Source organism: Argopecten irradians, chromosome 2 (genome assembly GCF_041381155.1).
Source record: "Argopecten irradians isolate NY chromosome 2, Ai_NY, whole genome shotgun sequence".
NCBI lineage: Eukaryota > Metazoa > Mollusca > Bivalvia > Pectinida > Pectinidae > Argopecten > Argopecten irradians.
In genome coordinates this window covers 37,732,552-37,756,653 of record NC_091135.1, presented here as the reverse complement: position 1 = coordinate 37,756,653, position 24,102 = coordinate 37,732,552, and the positions used below count along the sequence as shown (strand labels likewise).

At 35.7% G+C, this 24,102-nt stretch overlaps 1 protein-coding gene across 1 annotated transcript; it reads right to left on the bottom strand.

The window, feature by feature from the left end:
• Positions 1-531: 531 nt before the first annotated feature.
• On the bottom strand, positions 532-23,984 carry LOC138315378 (lysosomal protective protein-like). The gene is made up of 13 exons (XM_069256359.1): positions 23,842-23,984; positions 20,617-20,806; positions 20,027-20,138; positions 19,456-19,506; positions 18,958-19,044; positions 18,021-18,268; positions 17,457-17,553; positions 15,565-15,735; positions 12,722-12,870; positions 10,177-10,252; positions 9,797-9,883; positions 5,673-5,774; positions 532-1,227 (listed from the first exon to the last, which is right to left on the bottom strand). The coding sequence occupies exons 2-13, from the start codon at positions 20,778-20,780 to the stop codon at positions 1,141-1,143; spliced, it is 1,431 nt and encodes a 476-aa protein (XP_069112460.1). The 5' UTR covers positions 20,781-20,806; positions 23,842-23,984; the 3' UTR covers positions 532-1,140.
• Between the last annotated feature and the right edge of the window lie 118 nt (positions 23,985-24,102).

Sequence of the window (24,102 nt, the reverse complement as noted above, 5' to 3'; positions counted from 1 at the left end):
AAAGACCTGATATGTGGCCTGTATTGCCTTAATTGTTTGCTAACTGAATTCATGTTTATACTATAATTAGTATAATCTCTGGTTAGAATCTCTTGTTAGGAGAGGGCTTATATAGACCTAGCATGTTGCCCAATGATTATTATTATTCAATAAAATTGGTTGAAATAAAAAAAATGAACCAGCATTTCCATTAGCTTAACCTTATTTTTTCAGCCCTTAACGTTAAAATGACATTGCTGTTTATAACAACGCAACCGATTGGTTAATACGACAGTAATAATTCCTAAGAGAAAGTAGTTCATCAATACAATTTGAATTAAAATTGAATTGGTAAAGATTAAACTGTAAGGATTAACTTGAATATAGTTGTATGATATAGAGATTTGCACAATAACCATAATGTATTCTCATCATGAACCATTTTGCTGTGATTTATCACCGTTATTGCCCATTTTCTCTCTCTTATGCATACTAGTCTAAAGTACAAAATGCATGTATATTTATTATTTTAACTGAAAAATGACACTAATGGATATTATACAATTTAATCAAAATAGTACCAGTCAAACATCACATAAATATTAAACAATAAAATACAACGTATCTCAATTATGCAAGGGGCACACCACAAAGTACTCTGTATATTCTTTTTTAAATATCATATCAGTATGTATAGTTTATATTTTTTATGATCTACTAACATTCCAGTAAAACAAAATTCTGGCGATGAACTAGAACTCTCTTTGAAATGATTTTATATAGACATTGCTTAAATCTTTCATGTTTGATATAGTTGGTGTTCTCTTTTGAGATTTGAACTGATGTTTCAGTTAATCTACATTCTATCAGACTCTAAATTTAACGTTGCAATAAATAACACGATACCCCTTCTTCTGTTTCCAGACTTAAACTTACTTACATTGAATTTAATCGTTATCAAATACGCAGTGATAATATCAATATCATATATTATTTCTTTATAGTATTTCATTTGAAAATTGGTTCGCGACTTGTTGTGTATGTACTATTATTTAAATCCCATTGAGTATCCCACTAAATGTTCCCACTAAAACACTTTGTGCGCTTTATTGTATCGAATAAGGTATCTCTGTTGCAGTCACGTGATGTATTTAGTCCTGTTTACTGCAGGGGTATCTTGTTAAGAAAGCTTTCGAACAGACGTAAAGCTGCTTCTGGTTTGTCTGTAGGTGTTGTGTGTCCACCGCCCTGAACATAATAAAAATGATCAATAAAACAGCATGACTTTATGTTAGTACATCATACAAAAGAGTAGAGATTTGAACAAGAATTAATATTGAAATAATATTCATACAACATTCAAAAGGTTAGATATTCTAATACGAATTGATTTTACATTTAAGTACAGCATACAAAAACGTAGACCTTTTGATTAGAATTAATTTTGAAATAATGTTACTACCATATACAATATAGTAAGTACATTAACAACAAGAATTGTTTTTTTATCTTATATGTAGCCTTTTCTGGGTTTTTCCCATGTTAACATATAACCACATGTATTAGAATGTTTTAGCTTGATTGAATACCAATAGTACGGAATGGTATCGTGGTATATACAAAAATGATTTCCCTCTATCGCGGCTTATTCCACGACAATTTCCTTCTTAACCCTTTCACTGCCGAATTTTTGAATTTGCCAGAAATGACGTAATAATTGATGACGCCAAAAATTGATGACGCGACGTAAATAGGCTCGTCGAGAGTGATCACGTCAAAGATATTGAGGCGCGATTTGCCGATGGAAGTGACATCGAACGTGTGTAATTTATGGGTTTTCACCGAATTATTCGGATCCAAAAGAAAAATAGATATCTACAAACACTAATAAATAATCGTAAACTTATTTTATTCCATAACATTAAGCGGTCGGATATATGCAAATTCCAATACATTTATGAAATAAAAAAAAAAGTACTGATCCAATTCCTCGCACATCTATATTGATCATGTACACGCACATGTACCCGTACAACCACATAATCATTGTTCAATACGTTGCATGTCTCACTCTGTTAGGCACTTAGATAGAGTCGATGCATACTGGGCAATATACCGTGCCAAAAGTATTCGGCCACGTCATTTTTATATATTTCATGCATGGGACAAATTTTAATCAATTTTCATGGGTTCATTTCCCATTTTCGAGCGACAGTAGCAAAATTACAGACTGATTGCTTATAGTTATAATAAGAATAATTTTCGATTGGTAATTTCAGGACATACATGTATAGGTGTTTAGCACGCTGATCCAAACCCCGATTTAGGACTTTCTGTGTCATGTCATCCTCGATACTCCAGGGGATCCGATCCATGCCCGAGCCATGTAACGTACACTGTGGTTGGCTGTGTGGCGTTGATGTTTGGCGTCGCTCTCTCTGTAGTCTTCAAAGGAAATGCCTGTGATTGGTTCAGCTCTTTTCCGATGAGCTGCCTCCAATTTTACTATGAAAGAGTCCAGGGGTGTAGAGATCGTAAGTGATCGGAACCCCTGGAGTATCGAGGATGGTGTCATCTTAGTGACGCACTTTATACATTAGTTATGAAGGATGATATTGAATGGAAAATTATCACTCCTCTTTCCAACAGTAGTACCATTTTGGCACTTATTGTATGTTTATTGTGTTCATGTTGTTGTTATTTGTTTAGCTATAGAATTACATGTGTAATAGTAAAGGTGTTAATAAAATTGAATTAAATTGAATTGTAATAATACCCACTCGAAAAATGACTATTTAGCCGCTAAAACCACAGGGACCTGGCACGATTTTTTTAACAGTATACATATATATATTATAGTATCTATAATATATACATATGTAAACTGTTGGTTAAAAAAATCGTGCCAGGTCTCTGTTTCTAAAACTTGGTGTGGTGGATGTTTTTGTCTCGGGGAGTTTTTCTCCCTTCTCGTGTACAGATAGAATATGAACTTCACTGTTTTAATCTAGAACCCTAAGACCTCTAGAAATGGTCTATGGACACTCGGGTGGGTCCAAGTTGATATAAACTTTAACTTATTCTCGGACCCCTGTGCTCCCGGCCTCAGACCAAACACGTGTTTAACTTGTCTTGGACATCGGTTTCTCGGTAATATTCAGCAGATTGATAAAGCAACAAGAGGTCCCACTAAAACATGCTGGATCATTTAAAGAATCTAGATGTTACGGGTCTGTCTATATTATTAATGAACATTATGTACGCGCTGATCATTATTCAGTAAGTATTTTCAGTGATCTTTTTCCCACATGTTTTGTTTTCTCTTTGTGCCCACTAAGGTTGGAACATTATGCCGATTTATATTTTAATTTTAGATGAAATATGCTTGAAATAGTCGGAACGATACATCTCCTAGTATTAGCACGACGGTCTGCAAATAGGCCATCTTTATGAGACTGCCTGTCTGTTGCAATAAGTATACATTGTATATACAGTCGAACTTGGTTGATACGAACTCGGATAATACGACAACCCGGCTTAATACGAAGTACTTGGCCGGTCCCGGCCGAATTCCCTCTTTATCTATGTTAAAAAAACTCGGAAAATTCGAATTCGGAAAACTCGAAAAACTTGCTTAATACGAAGTATATTTTTGGTCCGAATGACAAAAATCCTACATAAAATGTTCGTATAATACGAAGTGAGATTTATGTGGCTAACGACGGATGATTTTGGAACGGCGGTCACTAGTTTCTGTGTTTCTGTTTTTAACGGATATATTTTGTTTTAGATATTGGCAGTGGAAATATTCCGTTATGTATATATAATTATGTATATGCAGTGACCATATACTGCAGTTATATGTGTTTTGTAGGGGATAGTACCATTGGAAACCCAGTGTCTATACTTATACGCTCTGTAGGCTGATTAACGTGGATAACCGGTGGGGGGGGGGGGGGGGGGGGAAGGGGGAATAACCGACGATGGGGGGATAGCCTAGCTATATGTACGATTTTATATATCAGTTTCACTCGCATCTCTTGGACCCACTCTTTGCAGTGCTCTTTGACATTCTGATCCTCGACCTAACTTTCTGGACAAGACAGACTTCAGAAAAGTGCTCCTATATTCCGCGAATGGCATCTTCTTACGAAGAATCTCGAGGATATATATATTCTTTATTCCTAGAAGTTTCTGTATTTTTTTTACCGTAAATGCGTTGTTAAAGTATTTCCATTTGTTGCCAAATGATTTTGGGCGCAGTTAATATTTGTTTGATCAGGTTTTATGTCATATTAATTCATTGTTTTTATTCAAGCCCTGTCTCTTTGCAATAGTGGAATCTCTTGTCCATTTATAGTGCTATCTCACTGAAACATGCCGGCAGAGACACATCCCCGCGGTCATTATACTGACAACAGGCAAACTCACGCACTCCCTTTTATGCTAAAGTGTTTACACCTCAAGTACGAGTAGTGTAAGGGAATGAAGTAGTAAGCTGAACGCCAGGTTTGTCCCAGGAAAACTAAATGGAACACGCTGCAGATCTTACACTTGAAACCTCTACTTGACAGTGTGAACTTAATATGCATACCATATTTCATATGACGCCGGTACCGTTGGGTAGTTTCACATTTATATGTCAAAATCTCTTTGGTCTGTAGTCAGATATCATATTCTGTGGACAGTCAATTAAACTTGCGATTTCTTATTGATATATACAATTGTAGTATATATAAACCTCAAGCTTCATAAAACATAATTATGTACAAAAATGACATGGACATGCAGTAATGTAATATTTTTTTATGAGTTCTAAAACGTGAGGTTATATTTATTTACCGAAATATTGACTGGTTTATATAGGAATGTTAACGCTATGGAATCCATATAATACATGTACAATAGAATATGTGTGTTAAGGCCGCGAATTAGTTAGTTGTGGTACTGTGACCAAATAAAGCTGAGAATAGCTTTTTGCTAGACGCATGTTTCGGTACGACCCCGGTCATCCTGTAAACATGTTCTCCTATGTCGTTTTTATTGAAGAGATGACGAGGAGAATAAAATATAACACTATGCATATACAAGATAAATGAGCAGCATAGTGTATTGATAAGAATATAGTGATATAACATTAATAAAATTGTCTCTCTATTCTGTGTAATGCGCATGAAACTGAATGAAAAACAAGTAATAGGCCTAAAAAAGGGTGGAAATGTCTGGATCAAGATGACGTCTATCCTTTGTAAATGACGTCATGCTACGTCATATTTGACGTCATAAAATGACGTCGGTTGGAATTTCGGAAGATATTTATTTACGGTCATTTTCGTTAATTCAGTCATATAAACGCAAAAACTCAAAATAAAGCAAAATGGGGTCTGGTATTTTTGAGATCGGCCCAATCGGCCCTCTGGCACTCTGGAAACCCGAAGATCGGCCCAATCGGCCCTCTGGCACTCTGGAAACCCGAAGATCGGCCCAAATCGGCCCTACGGCACTATAAGGGTTAACTGATTATAAATATAACCTTGGTAGGTAATCATAATCCGCATCACGGAGTTATAACATTTTACTTTTTAAGTCGTAGTTATTAAAATCTAAATATGCAAAATATGCCAGTCCCCGTTTCGACAAGTTACAATGACAATGGTTTAAGTAACAAAAATATAGAGTTAACTATAACTTGCCTTGACAGTAACCAATGATAGGTTTTCCATTTGTTTGACAAAACCTGCGACCTGTTCGCCTTTACTGGTCTTCACATGCCAACTACTTCTATCCTTCACTACCTTTAAACAAATATTCAAATATTTAATCAACGTATTGTTATAGAAAATATTGATCTACCGTTGGATACTGATGCAACCCGATTGTATTCTATATCATATGGTCACAGAAACATCTGACCTACCAATTGTATTCTACATCCTATGGTCCCAGAAACATCTGACCTATCGATTGTATTCTACATCCTATGGTCCCAGAAACATCTGACCTACCGATTGTATTCTACATCCTATGGTCCCAGAAACATCTGACCTACCGATTATATTCTACATCCCATGGTCTCAGAAGCATCTGACATACCGATTGTATTTTACATGCTATGGTTCCAGAAACATCTGACCTACCGATTATATTCTACATCCTTTGGTCCCAGAAACATCTGACCTACCAATTGTATTCTACATCCTATGGTCCCAGAAATATATGACCTATCGATTGTATTCTATATCCTAGGGTCCCAGAATCATCTGACCTACCGACTGTATTCTACATTCTATGGTCCCAGAAACATCTGACCTACCGATTATATTCTACATCCTATGATCCCAGAAACATCTGACCTACCGATTGTATTCTACATCCTATGGTCCCAGAAACATCTGACCTATCGATTGTATTCTATATCCTAGGGTCCCAGAAACATCTGACCTACCGATTGTATTCTACATCCTATGGTCCCAGAAACATCTGACCTGCCAATTGTATTCTACATCCTATGATCCCAGAAACATTTAGCCTACTGAATGTATTCTTCATCCAATGGTCCAAGAAACATCTGACCTACCGAATGCATTCTACATCCTATGACCCCAGAAACATCTGACATATCGATTGTATTCTACATTCTATGATCCCAGAAACATCTGACCTACCAATTGTATTCTGCATCCTATGGTCCCAGAAACATATGACCTACCGAATGGATTCTACATCCTATGGTCCCAGAAACATCTGACCTACCGATTGTATTCTACATCCTATGGTCCCAGAAACATCTGACCTACCGATTGTATTCTACATCCTATGGTCCCAGAAACATCTGACCTGCCAATTGTTTTCTACATCCTATGGTCCCAGAAATATATGACCTATCGATTGTATTCTATATCCTAGGGTCCCAGAATCATCTGACCTACCGACTGTATTCTACATTCTATGGTCCCAGAAACATCTGACCTACCGATTATATTCTACATCCTATGATCCCAGAAACATCTGACCTACCGATTGTATTCTACATCCTATGGTCCCAGAAACATCTGACCTATCGATTGTATTCTATATCCTAGGGTCCCAGAAACATCTGACCTACCGATTGTATTCTACATCCTATGGTCCCAGAAACATCTGACCTGCCAATTGTATTCTACATCCTATGATCCCAGAAACATTTAGCCTACTGAATGTATTCTTCATCCAATGGTCCAAGAAACATCTGACCTACCGAATGCATTCTACATCCTATGACCCCAGAAACATCTGACATATCGATTGTATTCTACATTCTATGATCCCAGAAACATCTGACCTACCAATTGTATTCTGCATCCTATGGTCCCAGAAACATATGACCTACCGAATGGATTCTACATCCTATGGTCCCAGAAACATCTGACCTACCGATTGTATTCTACATCCTATGGTCCCAGAAACATCTGACCTACCGATTGTATTCTACATCCTATGGTCCCAGAAACATCTGACCTGCCAATTGTTTTCTACATCCTATGGTCCCAGAAATATTTAGCCTACTGATTGTATTCTACATTCTATGATCCCAGAAACATCTGACCTGCCAATTGTATTCTACATCCTATGATCCCAGAAAAATTTAGCCTACTGAATGTATTCTACATTCTATGATCCCAGAAACATCTGACCTACCGATGGGATTCTACATCCTATAGTCCCAGAAACATTTAGCCTACTGAATGTATTCTACATTCTATGATCCCAGAAACATCTGACCTACCGATGGGATTCTACATTCTATGGTCCCAGAAACATTAAGCCTACTGAATGTATTCTACATTCTATGATCCCAGAAACATCTGACCTACCGATTGTATTCTACATCCTATGGTCCCTTTCATCTGACCTAACGATTGTATCCTACATCCTATGGGCCCTGGCATCTTATCTACCGATTGTATTCTACATCCTATGGTCCCAGAAAAATCTGACCTACCGATGGGATTCTACATCCTATAGTCCCAGAAACATCTGACCTACTCAAGTGCTACGAAACTGATCAAAACGGTTTAAGACATGTAACAAGGGCTTGTTAATAGAAAGTGATATCTAAATATTCACCTTGACATTGGCTAAGAGGTTGGGCACTAGTGATAGAATATTCATCGTTTTATTCATTCGACTGACATGAAACCCAGCTATATGGTCCAAGGATGTAGGGTTAGTAGTAGACTGTTGGGCACATTAACCGCTTAGCCAATACAGTCCGGCCATGGATCAGGGCTGGGGAACCGGTGATACATGTATCTATTGAGATTTATTATTAATATTTGGTGATAACTGGTATCAGTATATGTATGTCCACACACCAACATAGATATTACAAATAAACATAGAAGTGTGTATTAGATTTCACTCTTACGGTGGCTGATTTGTGCCATTTCGTCTTTTCGTCTTTTCGTCTTTTCGCCCCGAAAAGACGAAATTTAACAAACCTTAATTTTCGTCTTTTCGTCTTTTCGCCCCGAAAAGACGAAATTTAACAAACCTTAATTTTCGTCTTTTCGTCTTTTCGCCCCGAAAAGACGAAAATTAACAAACCTTTAATTTCGTCTTTTCGTCTTTTCGCCCCGAAAAGACGAAAATTAACAAACCTTAATTTTCGTCTTTTCGCCTTCCGGTCTGGCGTGGAAGTCATTTTGAAATCTTTTTATCTTAATATTGACTTTATTGTTCAATATAGAAGCATCAAAGTAGTTTATGATAACAATCGATTTATTAAATTGATAGTATTACAAGTATCTTCATCAATAACTAAGATTAGAAGTTTTAAAACAGAAGTCAACATGTTTGTTTACAGCAGTTACGTAGATTTCTCACACGTGGCATATGCCACGTGCCACTAACAATTCGTCATTCCGCAAATCCTTTAGCCTGATTGATACATTTTTTTTTAAATTCATTAATATCTTGTTTTTTGTGTTCTAATCGCCCACCAAGAAATTGCTCAAATACAGTTAATTATAACAGTCAATCAGTAGGTACAATGTACTGTGTATTATTTGAAAAGACATTTTGACTACATACATGACATGGTCTTCATCATAATTGTACATTAGAAATTACATTATAATCTCCGTCGTATATGATAGATGACAAAGTATATCTGTAATTTGTATTTTTTCGGGGCGAAAAGGCGAAAAGACAGAAAGACGAAAAGACGAAAATTAAGGTTTGTTAATTTTCGTCTTTTCGCCCCGAAATGACGAAAAGACGAAATTTAAGGTTTGTTAATTTTCGTCTTTTCGGGGCGAAAAGACGAAAAGACGAAATTTAAGGTTTGTTAATTTTCGTCTTTTCGGGGCGAAAAGACGAAAAGACGAAATTTAAGGTTTGTAATTTTCGTCTTTTCGGGGCGAAAAGACGAAAAGACGAAAAGACGAAATTTTTGAAGGCGAAAAGACGAAAATTAAAGGCGCTAATTAGCTTGCTTCACTTTCGTCTTTTCGTGTTTGACTTTTCGTCTTTTCGTCTTTTCGGGGCGAAAAGACGAAAAGACGAGAATTAAGATATTTAATCTTCGTCTTTTCGGGGCGAAAAGACGAAAAGACGAAATGGCATAAATCAGCCACCGTACACTCTTGAGTTTGAAACACGTTTTAAGTTTATCTGTAATAATTTTTCACTCGTTAGATTTCTGAGAAATTGTGATTCAACTCCTGAATATGCTAAATGCCAAGGACCAATTTGATGCTCTGTTACATCACACAGTTGATATAAATCATATCTTTTAACATTGTTATCATAAACATCATACAAAATCCATGTTTACCTTCTGTCCGAGACTGTTGACGAACCACTCGATTCCTAGAAAGCTACAGGCCATATCTACGTCTCCACTATACACTATTACTCGTTTCTAAAAAAATGTTTACATTCACTAATCTTAGAAAGAACAAGAAAATATTCTGTGTTTGAATATCAGAGTTATCTGTCCCAGCAGGGAATATTGATTGTGCTTGAAAGCGACACTTTTTTTTCAGAGATAATGACATTAATTTTGGTCACAAAATTATGACCTAACTTCTACCTGCAAGGGCAGATACCACAAAATCAGAAAAAGCATTGGTTTTATTTAATTTTCTTTCCAAAAATAGAAATATTAAATACTATTTATACATCAAAATAAAATTAATCTGATGCATGATCTACCTTTCGTGATAAGACTTTCAGGTACTGTTTCCTCACAGACTTGTACAGAGGTTTATATCCCATGTTCACAGCAGTACTGAAAAAGTATTGATAAAAACATAAGAAGAAGCAAAAAACATTCAATATAAATATTCAGTCTAAAAGTTATCAAATGAGTTTAAATCAATGAAATATATGTATATTTACTAGTAAACCATGCATAATTGGATGAAAAGACATTAACTGTTTAAGAAAAATCAATATGTGGTTTTAGGAATGGGTTAAGAATAAGGACAGAAATATCTGCTGGCAAAACGGAAGGCAAAACATGAAAACAGTATGAACAGTATGAGTATGAAAAAGAGGAGACATAGAAGAGTGAAGGGAGAATAAGGATAAGATTTAACAGAGAGGGAGAACCTGAATCAGCAGCAGAATCAAGTGGAGTAGAAACATAAGATATGATATAGAATCACGAGGAAGCAGTGACAAACAAAGGAGATTTGGTGAGGAGGAGTATCTCAGAGAGAGACAAGTATTTGGGAGATGGAGAGCATTTGGAAAAAGGAGGAGGGGTTGGATTTGGGAAGAGGATGTGTATTTGGGAGAAGTGGGAGTATTAGGAAACAGGAGTGGCATTTGGGAGAAACGGCAACAACAGGATGAGTGTTGGATTTTTTAGGAGGATCAAGAGGAGAGTGATTGAGGGAAAGATGATCATAGGGGAGGAGTAAATTGTTTGTGAGGAGGTAACGGAATAACTGGGAAAAGGAGGAGAAGGAGCATTATGGAGTAAGAAGATAATCAATTTGGGTGGAGAAATGGGCAAACAGCTTGTAGCATCTAGTAAAGTGGAAATAATAGTAGAGGATGAGGAGCAATAGAAAGAGAACAGGAGGAGGAGCCTTAGGAGTTTTAGGAGGAAGGTGAGCAGAAATAGACTTAGAAGGAGAACAGTAGGAGGAGGAGTCTTAGGAACTTTAGGAGGAAGATGAGCAGAAAGAGACTAGAGGAGAACAGGAGGAGGAGGAGGCTTAGGAACTTTAGGAGGAAGATGAGCAGAAAGAGATAAGAGGAGAACAGGAGGAGGAGGCTTAGGAGCTTTAGGAGGAAGATGAGCAGGAAAAAGTCTTAGAAGGAGAACAGGAGGAGGAGGAGGCTAAGGAGCTTTATGAGGAAGATGAGCAGAAACAGACTTAGAAGGAGAACAGGAGGAGGAGGAGGCTTAGGAGCTTTATGAGGAAGATGAGCAGAAACAGACTTAGAAGGAGAACAGGAGGAGGAGGAGACTTAGGAACTTTAGGAGGAAGATGAGCAGAAACAGACTTAGAAGGAGAACAGGAGTAGGAGGAGACTTAGGAACTTTATGAGGAAGATGAGCAGAAACAGACTTAGAAGGAGAGAACAGGAGGAGGAGGAGGCTTAGGAGCTTTATGAGGAAGATGAGCAGGAAAAAGTCTTAGAAGGAGAACAGGAGGAGGAGGAGGCTAAGGAGCTTTATGAAACAGATGAGCAGAAAAAGACTTAGAAGGAGAACAGGAGGAGGAGGAGACTTAGGAACTTTATGAGGAAGATGAGCAGAAACAGACTTAGAAGGAGAACAGGAGTAGGAGGAGACTTAGGAACTTTATGAGGAAGCTGAGCAGAAACAGACTTAGAAGGAGAACAGGAGGAGGAGGAGGCTTAGGAGCTTTATGAGGAAGATGAGCAGAAACAGACTTAGAAGGAGAACAGGAGTAGGAGGAGACTTAGGAGCTTTATGAGGAAGATGAGCAGAAACAGACTTAGAAGGAGAACAGGAGGAGGAGGAGGCTTAGGAGCTTTATGAGGAAGATGAGCAGAAAAAGACTTGGAAGGAGAACAGGAGGAGGAGGAGGCTTAGTAACTTTATGAGGAAGATGAGCAGAAAAAGACTAGAGGAGAACAGGAGGAGGAGGAGGCTTAGGAACTTTATGAGGAAGATGAGCAGAAACAGACTTAGAAGGAGAACAGGAGGAGGAGGAGGCTTAGGAGCTTTATGAGGAAGATGAGCAGAAACAGACTTAGAAGGAGAACAGGAGTAGGAGGAGACTTAGGAACTTTATGAGGAAGATGAGCAGAAACAGACTTAGAAGGAGAACAGGAGGAGGAGGAGACTTAGGAACTTTAGGAGGAAGATGAGCAGAAACAGACTTAGAAGGAGAACAGGAGGAGGAGGAGGCTTAGCAGCTTTATGAGGAAGATGAGCAGAAAAAGACTTGGAAGGAGAACAGGAGGAGGAGGAGGCTTAGGAGCTTTATGAGGAAGATGAGTAGCAACAGACTTAGAAGGAGAACATGTATTTTAAAAACATCTGACAAATAGAGACACAAAAAAGAGTCCGTCAAAACATTTCGCATCTCACATAATTTGATTGGATACGAATACATACATGTAGTTTATGCTATGGCGGTATAACATAACAAAGTTCACGGTTTATGATAAACGAAACATGTATCACTCTCGTGTTCGTCTTATATCTCAATAACATAAACAAGTTAGATAACCCTTGTGTGTTTATGAAGAGAAGGTATATAAGATGACTTACCTACATACGTCCCACTTCTGTACATTACTGGGTATGTGGAGGGCAGCTCTAACCTCGGGGGAGTTCATGTATTCTATTACATTGTCGAAATTCATACAGGTAGGGGTCAGTCTAACATTGTTTGCTATGTTGGAGTTTTCTTGTAAAACCTGAAATTAAATATCTAGTCCATACACATGTATATCATATCAGAAAAAATAACAAAGCAGTTACAATAAATGATACCTAAAATGGTTATAACCAAAACAGAAAGGTAAGATAGTAGTTTTGAAAGATTATAGCCGTTATAATAGCAGAAAAAATGCATTTTTCACCAATAAAGTCAAGTTTATAATATTTTTCTGATACATAAATTGATTAATATTGCAAAACCTGTCATCAATATACAGTCAAACAAATCCAAATGCCAACAACATGATTTTGTAAAGGTCATGATCATGTCCCTATTCACATCAAGACCAGGTATCTATATTATAACTATTTATATAAAGATCGCCTATCCATATATACAGATGTCTGTAGGCCGTTTGTAAATTAGGTTATGTCTATTTCTAAATTGCTCTCGTTTAAGACACCACAAAAGGTCATCATCTTCTATAAAGTCTACCTGTCTGTAAAGACCACTTGTCTATTAAAACCACCTTTCTATAAAGTCTACATGTCTATAAAGATCATTTGTCCATAAAGTATACCTGTCTATATAGACCACATGTCCATAAAGTCTACCTGTCTATATAGACCACATGTCTCTAAAGACCACATGTCTATAAAGTCTACCTGTCTATATAGACCACATGTCTCTAAAGACCACATGTCTATAAAGTCTACCTGTCTATATAGAACACATGTCTCTAAAGACCACATATCTATAAAGTATACCTGTCTAAAAATATACTTTTCTATAAAGACTATCTGATATATAGTCTACATGTCTAAGAAGACCATTTGTCTATATTTACACTTGCTAGGCTTGGTCACTATACGCTAATACTAGCCGATTTTGTTTACCATAACTGCATGGTAACATTGAACTTTGAACTTGCGTATGAAAATTTGCTATGCAACGTAAAAGGACTACTTTTTTTTTAAAAGAAACACATGACTTTGTTTACATTTTGACGCAACATTACGTGTATATTGTTTTTTTTTTTTATAGAATTTTGGAAAAATGTAAACAATATATACATGTTTTATATTTATATAAGATTTTTTAAATTAACAATTGTATAAAGAAACGGAAAAATATCCCGACCGGGGCGACGTGCTTTCATTTTTGTTAAAAATGATGGGTGTCAAATGTAAACATTACCTCTGTGCCTATGTTCGTCCTACGATCGAGTCTTTGGGGTGGACGGGCGTGAGACCCTCTGATAGAGGTCAGTTATAAACATATCCTCTTGTCTTTGTTCTTTGAGAATTTAATCATGTGTATTATAAAACATGCACCGCTAGTAATCCACGTGTTGACAGTTACGCGTCACCACAAATACATTGTATCCATCGAACACAAGTGAATTTGTTTCATCTATCGATGGCGATGGATCTAAACGTAGATTATATAATCACATGGCTCCCAAGGATGTAATATCGTCAGGTCAGACGACATCTCAAACACATTGAGCTAATTGAAAATGGGTGTTTTGACAACTTCGGCAAACTCAAGTGTGTAAGCGTGCGTCAGCTTCGCCTCGCTGCACAATAACGGTCACCGAGTTCACACATGTGGCCGTGTACAAATTCTTTATGTTATTACGCTATATATTAACTTTTAGCAAAATTGAATATATATTTAAAATTCTGATCTAATTATATAAATTTATCTCTGAAATTAACTTTGTTTGTCATGTTTATTTTACAACAAAATATTGAACATTTTGTCGTCGCGGATGAATAATTCTACCTTATGTGAAGAGTCATTATTCGCTGTTCAATATTGAGTAAGCTCCTCCCACTTTTGACCGACTTTTATTGAATAATTACGTCACATTTAAATGACGATTTTATTTTATAAAATATAAATAAAAAAAGTCATGTGAGTGTAAATATAGGGATTGGATTTCGCTTTTATGTTAACCATGCTTGTATGTCTATAAATAATACATGTCTATAAAGAGCATTTGTCTTTAAAGAAATTATGTTTATAAAGAATATAAAGAGCATCTGTCTATAAAGAGCATCTATCTATAAAGAACATCTGTCTATAAAGAGCATCTATCTATAAAGAATATATGTCTATAAAGAGCATCTGTCTATAAAGAATGTATGTCTATAAAGATCATCTGTCTATAAAGAATATATGTCAATAAAGATCATCTGTCTATAAAGAATGTATGTCTATAAAGATCATCTGTCTATAAAGAATGTATGTCTATAAAGATCATCTGTCTATAAAGAATATATGTCAATAAAGATCATCTGTCTATAAAGAACACGTGTCTATAAAGATCATCTGTCTATAAATACATGTCTATAAAGAGCATCTGTCTATAAAGAACACATGTCTATAAAGAGCATATGTCTATACAGAATACATGTCTATCAAGAGCATATGTCTATAAAGAATATATGTCTATAAAGAGCATCTATTTATAAAGAATAAATGTCTATAAAGAACATTTGTCTATAAAGAACTCATGTCTATAAAGAACATCTGTCTATAACGAACACATGTCTATAAAGAGCATACGTTTATAACGATATTACTTCCCAATCTGATTAGGACCAGATATTCGATTACTCTCCTACACTCTATACGTTCCGTAGAGTATTGCAGTGTAATCGAAGATCTGGTTTTAATAAGATTGCCTACTTTCTTGCTTCCTTAGATGGAATTGTTCACATACCTTCATCTGTTTCTGTATGGATTGTGAATGAATAAATTGCCAATTTAGGTAAGTATATGTGAATTTGTTCCTGGATTCATCATACCCAAATCCACTTTGTCCCTCACATGGCTGATAAAGGTTGTACATGTTCAGACCACCCGAGTACACAATGTCTATGGCACCGTTTACCTGTATCACATAAACATAAATGTCTACAGGAATACAATTTGAAAATTTAAAGTAACATTAGAATGTTGATAATTTATTTCATCGATTTTTTTTCTTTCTTTTTTCATGTTTGGTGGTCAGCTGTTCCCTTTCCACTTTAGCTAAACAAACGTCACTAATTGCGCTGTACTAACAATTAATGTAGAATATATTGTGCAATTTCATCATTTTAATACAAAATTTTCTTTTATTTATCTGTTATTTCTTGTTGCTGAGGTTAAGATGAATTTTGTATCTAATAGTATAAGTACTACCCTCTGCAGCTAAGCCTACCACTGAAATGTTTCTGTTAATGTTTTAACATACACGTGTACTGAGTAGCACAGTGAAGAAATAAATAGATATGTCTGTCAGGCACATATGATGGGCATGTGCAATACGACTCTTTCATATGTGGATATGAAGGATAGGGATATTCTACCCGAGGGTCAAACGTTTTACAACATTTTATGATCCCGAGGGTAGAATATCCCTTTCATTTATATTCACCGTTGAAAGAGTATTTTTCTCTTTTATACCTGAACGCTCTTATTGTAATCATGATACTCCGCCATTTTGAATAAAGTTTGAAGAAAACTGCGACTGCAAGTTAATTCTCCATACATACAATTTGTGATATTTTTAAATTGTAATTTTGTTGACGCAGTGATGTCATGGTTTTGTATTGCATTGGTAGCCATGTAATACAGCCTCTGGGGACATACTTGTATTACATCGGATAAACCAGTATTACTTCCGTACATATGAGAGAAAACATTACATATTTCCCTCTCATATCATGGTAATTAAGGGCACATAATTGTGTGTAATATTTCATTACTTTAGTACGTCAAAACAACAACCAGATGGAAACTACAAGAACAAGAAAATACTGTAAAAGTACTTGTTTTAGCGGAAACTTTTTAGCGCTTTTCACGCTGTCTTTGAAGCGATAATTCAGGGTACTAGTATTTTCGTTATTGAACCACGAAATTACGTTAATATATCTACAATTGCCACTGTTTCTGTATCGATAAACTATGTTGGGGCAAATCTGTTTATTTCCCAATAACTTGAGTGCAGAACGTGACCCGATTCGGTGCGTATGAATACCTGTAAACATTGGCGGACTTCCTTTGACATCCCACAAAATCCCTTGTCAATAGCACATGTACGAGACAATCGGAGACATACAATAAAACACATTTATTTTTTTTAATGTATTTTTGCTATTTGACATGAAGCGCTAATTCACGTACAACGCTAAATTTTGTAAAAGGCCACTAGTATTCCCGTTATTGAACCACCGAATTACGCTAATTTATATCCGCGCTAATAAATCATAATTCACATTTTTTTCGCGTTTGTGCTAAAATTAGTACGTTTACAGTATGTTACTGTAAACCAACAATTTTCGCGCGAAATCAAATTTCTAGTATTTCGTCCGACAGTACAGTAGAACCTGGCGACTAATTCGCAAAATTTAATCACCACAAAAATAGTTAGACATTGAAACGTGACATTTAGTAGCCTCGAGTAAAGTTGGTCTACAATCTACATGTAATTAAAATTAGACTTGTAATTCCGCTCCCACTACGATACTCTTCGTTACGCTTAAACGAAGAGTATCGTAGTGGGAGCGGAATTACAAGTCTAATTTTAATTAGATTGAGTTGGTCTACAGTATGTTCCAGTATACTTACAAGATGTTCACACATGAGACTTCCTTTAATATTAGCCAGAAATGTACAGCGAGTGATGTTTCCAGCGCAACAGTACTCAGTCAGCTCCGACCATAGCCTGCAAATAAATGACATTGTATACGTCTTATAGTGGTACAAAGTGAGCTGGAGTGGGCATGTCATCAACAGTTGGTCGGTCTTGATGTTCAGTATTGTTAACAAATATATATAGTCTTTTTCATTGTATATTTTATTTTGATTTTATGAAAGAAGTATGCAAGATTTTGTTTTAATTTCCCTAAATAATAGTCAGTAAAAACATCAATTCAAGACGAGTTTCTTAAAACTAAACCATTGTACCATTAGTTATGGTCAAATGTTAAAGTCATCAATTTCAATTAATGTATCACAGGCGTATACCAGCGTTAATGAAATTATAAAAAAAAACAAGAATAAACTTTTCGAAAGTTACCAAACTTCTACTATATTTGGATGGACCAGGGCGATCATTTATGCCTAACACATTTTTATGGGCGTCAAAAGCAATACTTTACTTGGGGTATTCTAATCTAAAGTAAAATTTACGTGTCCCCTATCAAGCCATGGTAGTATGCGAAGTAGATCACAGAGTCTGTATTCATCTCGCCATCCGTCACTCCATTACCGACTACAAAACCTTGGAAGTTGAAGCTAGAGTCGTCCACAAGTCTGGCTGACAGGGTTGGAACATAGATCCCTCCATAGCTTTCTCCAGTGACATAGAAGTCATTGGTCTTGTATTCGGGAAACTTTAGAAAGAAGTTTTTCAAAGCAAGATGGTTATCCAGTGCGACCTGAAATGTAAAATGTATAATTTTTTACTAATATAATCAGTATTTTTCCAGTGATAAGTATTTTGAATTAATACTTAAAAGGTGTGCCCCGCCTCCAATTACGTGTATTATATTTATTATCATATCTTTTCTTACAAAAGGTAATTCTTGAATTCCGAAAAAATGAAAAGCCCTCCTTGCTTTTATGTAAGCGAAACTAAATGCAAACTCTAAATTGTGATTGTATTCTTCTCATCTAAATTGACATACCGTGTTGTATATAAAATGACGAAATTCACTATCGACTATATATACCTTATAGTACAAGATATTTCGTTTTTCTTTATTTACCTTGTTCATTGCAAAACGTTTTACCGGTACGTCTCAGTAGCTAGCATAATATGAAGGCATAGGGAAATACTGTAGTGTAAACACATTAAAATGCTACAGTGGCGGAGACAAAGCAAACCGGTTCTTACAACCTTCTCATAAAATGCTGAATATCAATCCAACTATGTTATGGACTACACATGCATGGCCAGACCCCCGGGTTCGAACCCTGAACCTCCTAATACCAGGTAGATGTTCTACTGATTGACCTACCTGGTCATTGGCGATTCAGACTTACCCGAACACCAACCATAACGCATGGTCTGTTTTTTGAGACCTGAAATCATATCAAAGTTTTTGTTACCATTTAAAAACGTTACCTGGTCGTCGTCGGTCTTGTAATTTTGGTCAGGTGAGTAAGAGAATCCCACACCTGCCGGAGCCTCCAGGTAAATCATGTTAGCTACCTGTAATTAACAGCATAATTCAAAGTTATTTTACAAAGTACGAAATGTACCATTACATGTAAAACATTTCATTAAATAGTTTGGAATACAGGAATTACTTTATTTTCATGTCAGATATCATTCCAGCTATCCTAAAATGAATAGTTTAATTCACGGATATTTCTCTGTTTATCGATATCACTCAGACATTGTTCTGAAAAGTATTAGCAGAAATACCACCGCATGATGTTGGTACCTGGCAACTATCCATCATGGAATTAAAACTGACCACCCTCTTAGGATGGACTAGTGGTGCAGCTAGACCACTTGGCCAAAGTCGATTCAATGTTGCAACGACAAATTTAACGTATCTATGTTTTGAAATAAAAAAGGCAATACAAATTGAGATAAAATTTGAGGAGTATAACGTACAGTATTCCAGCTGTATGGGTTATTTGTGACTGTCTTCCCGTCAGAACTGATCTGAAGCAAATCAATACACACAAATAAATCTTTCAAAAAAAAAAATAACTAGCGAGAAAAAAATGGTGTTGGAAATTATCCCATTAGCGATGAGAAAAAAATGGTGTTGGAAATTATCCCATTGGGTAATGGGTATGACTGGATATATGATTGAATATTAATTTGGAAAATTATCACATTGCTTTAAAGGTGTACTGAAAGATTGGGAAATAGCCTAATGGAAAGTCATAATAGTTACAGTTCAATATTTATCAGGATTTTATATGTTTGTTATCAATATTGGTAAGTGCATATACATTGTATTACAGAATTATAGCGCGACAGATATATGTATAGTCATACATGTCTTTGAAGTCAATCAGTGGATAAAGAACACATTATCTTTATAATAATGTGGTCTTTAAAAACAAGTCAAACGGTGTAGAAATTGCCTATTTTGAGCCCCATGTAGACGGACTCATTAAGCAGATGGTCTTTATATCGATATGGTCGGTAGGGCAAGGTTTACTGGCGTATGTACCTGGAAGGGCCCATGTTCGGTGAGGAGTCCAAGATCAGAACTACAGCCTGGTCCTCCATTCATCCACAGGACCACGGGATCTGTCTTAGGATTGCTTTGAGATTCCAAAAACCTTTATGGTGAAAATAAAATAATATATAGCTTATTAAAACAGAGTATTTATCCTTGATTTTGGAAAAACAACAGCGATGTAAGATCAAAATTTAGTGTTGAAAAGAAACATTAACAAAAAAAACCGAATAAAAATCAGCAAAACAAATCTGGTCCATAGTATGTAGTTAAAAAGTTTCAAATGTTCAAGTTTTAAAATTTCAAATCTCTTTTGTAATAATGCCATTCATATACTACTTAAGAAATATATATAAACAGGTTATCAGTAAGACTACGGTCATTCTAGAGTTTCGATTGACCTGTATCAAATACGGATGGACTAATAGATATAAATGGCTGAGTACAGTAAAACACGTTTATTCAAGCATTGAAGGCCATTCAGTTGGCACTCATAGCCAATATAAAGGCCAACTGAACAGAGGCATATTCCATGAAGAGGTTCGTTATAACCGTGTTTTACTGTAAATTGTATTACTTACCAGTAGTGGAGTTTCTTGTTACCAGTAGCATTGAGATATCCGGAGTACTGTTTCCATGTTGGTTGTGTCGTCAATCCTGGCATGGACACGATCTGGTCCTCAACAACCGCAGAGGTCGCCGTGGTGACAAGAAAACAGGAGACCACGAAAAGGAACGAAATCATGGTGAAAGTGTCTTTCGGTATCAGTCCTGAATCAAGTTACAAAATTTTCTGGATGAAATAACACAATATATTGTACAAATAATTTATTCAAAGATGATGGCTAAAATAAGAAACAGGTCAAGGAAACTCCTCTTTATTTTCATTCATTTGTCCATTGTGTGACTCAGCAAGCAGTTTCATATAGTGTTTTAGGTTTTATCCGCCTGTAGTATATAAAGATTCAAGTTTTTTTTTATATTTTTTGTATTTTTATTAAAACTGCTCTCTTCCATTCAGACAGACGACTTACTAGAAATAATAATCATTTGTCAACCCGTTTGGTGCGTGGCACTGAAGTTCAAATTTGGAAAAAAAAATCCAGCAGAAAGAAAATATAATTATACTTTAATTATAATTAAAATTATACCTGAATTTACGTGAAATTAGCCTGGAATTCACATGAAAATTTTCACCTCAATTCACATGAAGATTTTTTCATGTCAAACTGACCACATGGAATTCGAACTCGAGACCCAGAAGTGGAAAGCTTGTGATAATATGTCGGGGTATTTTAATAACCACCCGGTCACTAAAAACAAATAAACAATATACGTAGAATAGTTTGAATATTTTGAAACTGTTACTGCTTATGCTTTTATTGTCTGTTTAAATTGTTAATTTAATTTAGCTTGTGCATGTTGATGTAACTTTGCTTTTCTAATAGTGTATGGACCAGCTGTGAGATATATTAAATGTAAAAGTATTTTATAGTTCATCTCTGGATTTTCACCCTCGATATTCCAAGGGTTACTATTACTGTTGTAAATATGTCATAGTAAAATTGAAGGCAAACTGATGCCCAACTCCAAAGTCATACAGATAACCACAATGTACCGTTATTCGATAATTCTAATGTACATCAAAGGATCAATATACGCTTCTTATCTGTTCCATCGCGCACGGAGCCTACAATCTTTGCTATGAAATATTCCAGAGGTAAGCGGGTAAGCGGTTCCCCCCCTCTACGATTTTAGAAAGACCGAGATGAATTTTCCGGTGTATTTTTTATGATTTTACAGCATTCTTTACGTGGTAATTTTTCGAAAAAATGACATTGAAAACGGATTAATTCATATCGTAGATTGAAAGTTACCTACATTCAGAAATTATAATTGTAAATGTCGTCGTATCTTTATGCTAACATATACTGTATTTTTGCCAAACACGGTCGTGTCTTTGGTGACTTTCTTACTACACAGTAATTAAATGGTAGGCCTAGAGCAATTTTGATAATTTTGTAAGATTTTGTAAGAGTTTTAATAGACAGTCAATTTCTTTATGCATGTAAGTGCTGATAGTCTCATTGGATCATTTCTACACATGGAAACGCATAGTTAAAATGCACAAAGGGGACTAAATGAAAATTGAATACAAACGTACTCTTTATTTTATTGTGATAGCGACGAACACTAGTCACATATCAAAGTTCATTGTAATAACATCCTCCTGTTTTTTTGTTTGTTTTTTTTTTTTGTTTTTTTTTTGCCCATCGGAAATGTCATTAACGGTATCCACGTCTAATATGGACATGTAACAGAGCCAGAGCCCATGCTTGCAGGTTTTAAGGCGTTTCAAAACACTAAAGTAAGCTTCTTTCCGCTGTTGGTGGCATGGTTCTTAAGATCTGAAAGATCTTGTGTATATTGGGATATAGATCCTTGTTAGTTACCTACTGTCTTTTTCCTGTCTGGTTTTCGGCTTAAAAACGTCAATTTTAGCGAGTATAATTGTAAACCCTGGAAACGAAATTTTCCGGAAAAAGTAAACCTAAAAAGTAAAAATAAAAGGCGATTCGGATAACAAATTAAAATATATAATGTTAGTCTCGGTTACGTGTAGTTATGATTTTTTTTTTGAAAATTGATTGATGTGCACGCAGTTGCGTTTTTGCGTCAATGGTAGCTACGTCACTGATATGTACTAGGCAAACTCCTCTTTATTTTCATTTATTTGTCCATTGTGTGACTCAGCAAGCAGTTTCATATAGTGTTTTAGGTTTTATCCGCCTGTAGTATATAAAGATTCAAGTTCTCATTTTTATTAAGACTGCTCTCTTCCATTCAGACAGACGACTTACTAGAAATAATAATCATTTGTCAACCCGTTTGGTGCGTGGCACTGAAGTTCAAATTTGGAAAAAAAATCCAGCAGAAAGAAAATATAATTATACTTTAATTATAATTAAAATTATACCTGAATTCACGTGAAATTAGCCTGGAATTCACATGAAAATTTTCACCTCAATTCACATGAAGATTTTTTCATGTCAAATTGACCACATGGAATTCGAACTCGCGACCCAGAGGTGGAAAGCTTGTGATAATATGTCGGGGCATTTTAACCACCCGGCCACTAAGAACAAATAAACAATATACGTAGAAAAGTTTGAATATTTTGAAACTGTTACTGCTTATGTTTTTATTGTCTGTTTAAATTGTTCATTTAATTTAGCTTGTGCATGTTGATGTAACTTTGCTTTTCTAATAGTGTATGGACCAGCTGTGAGATATATTAAATGTAAAAGTATTTCATAGTTCATCTCTGGATTTTCACCCTCGATATTCCAAGGGTTACTATTACTGTTGCAAATATGTCATAGTGGAATTGAAGGAAAACTGATGCCCAACTCCAAAGTCATACAGATAACCACAATGTACCGTTATTCGATAATTCTAATGTACATCAAAGGATCAATATACGCTTCTTATCTGTTCCATCGCGCACGGAGCCTACAATCTTTGCTATGAAATATTCCAGAGGTAGAAACTAGAACAGTGACAGTAACCCCTAGACTATGAAGGATGTGTGATTTTATGTTCTGACTAAATGCTACTGTGATGACTTTTCTGAGCGTTTGATTATGTTTATCATATCCGACACTAAATGAAGTTTCTGTTTTTGTATTCTGTATCAAATGTGGACCATATAGAGAGCATACAGATAGCTCCATAGTGTGAAATGTAAGTAGTTACACATTATCTAAGAGTATTATAACTTGCCAATTAATTACCGGTGTACTTACCTGCAGGTGTAGCCTAACTGATATCCCTACTTCGATGTCCTGAAAAGAAACCTCATGACATCACCCTATCACCAGCACATGATCAGACAGCCCTTTATATCTCGGATACAAATACAGAAGTTTAACCATGTGTCAAATATGATAAAATACAATGTAAGTGCAGAAGAGATTGTGATTATACACACAAGTATAGAGATAACAAGATTATCAAGAAGCATGTGTCGTTGCAACCATTTAAATAATCAGAAATCGCACATTTTG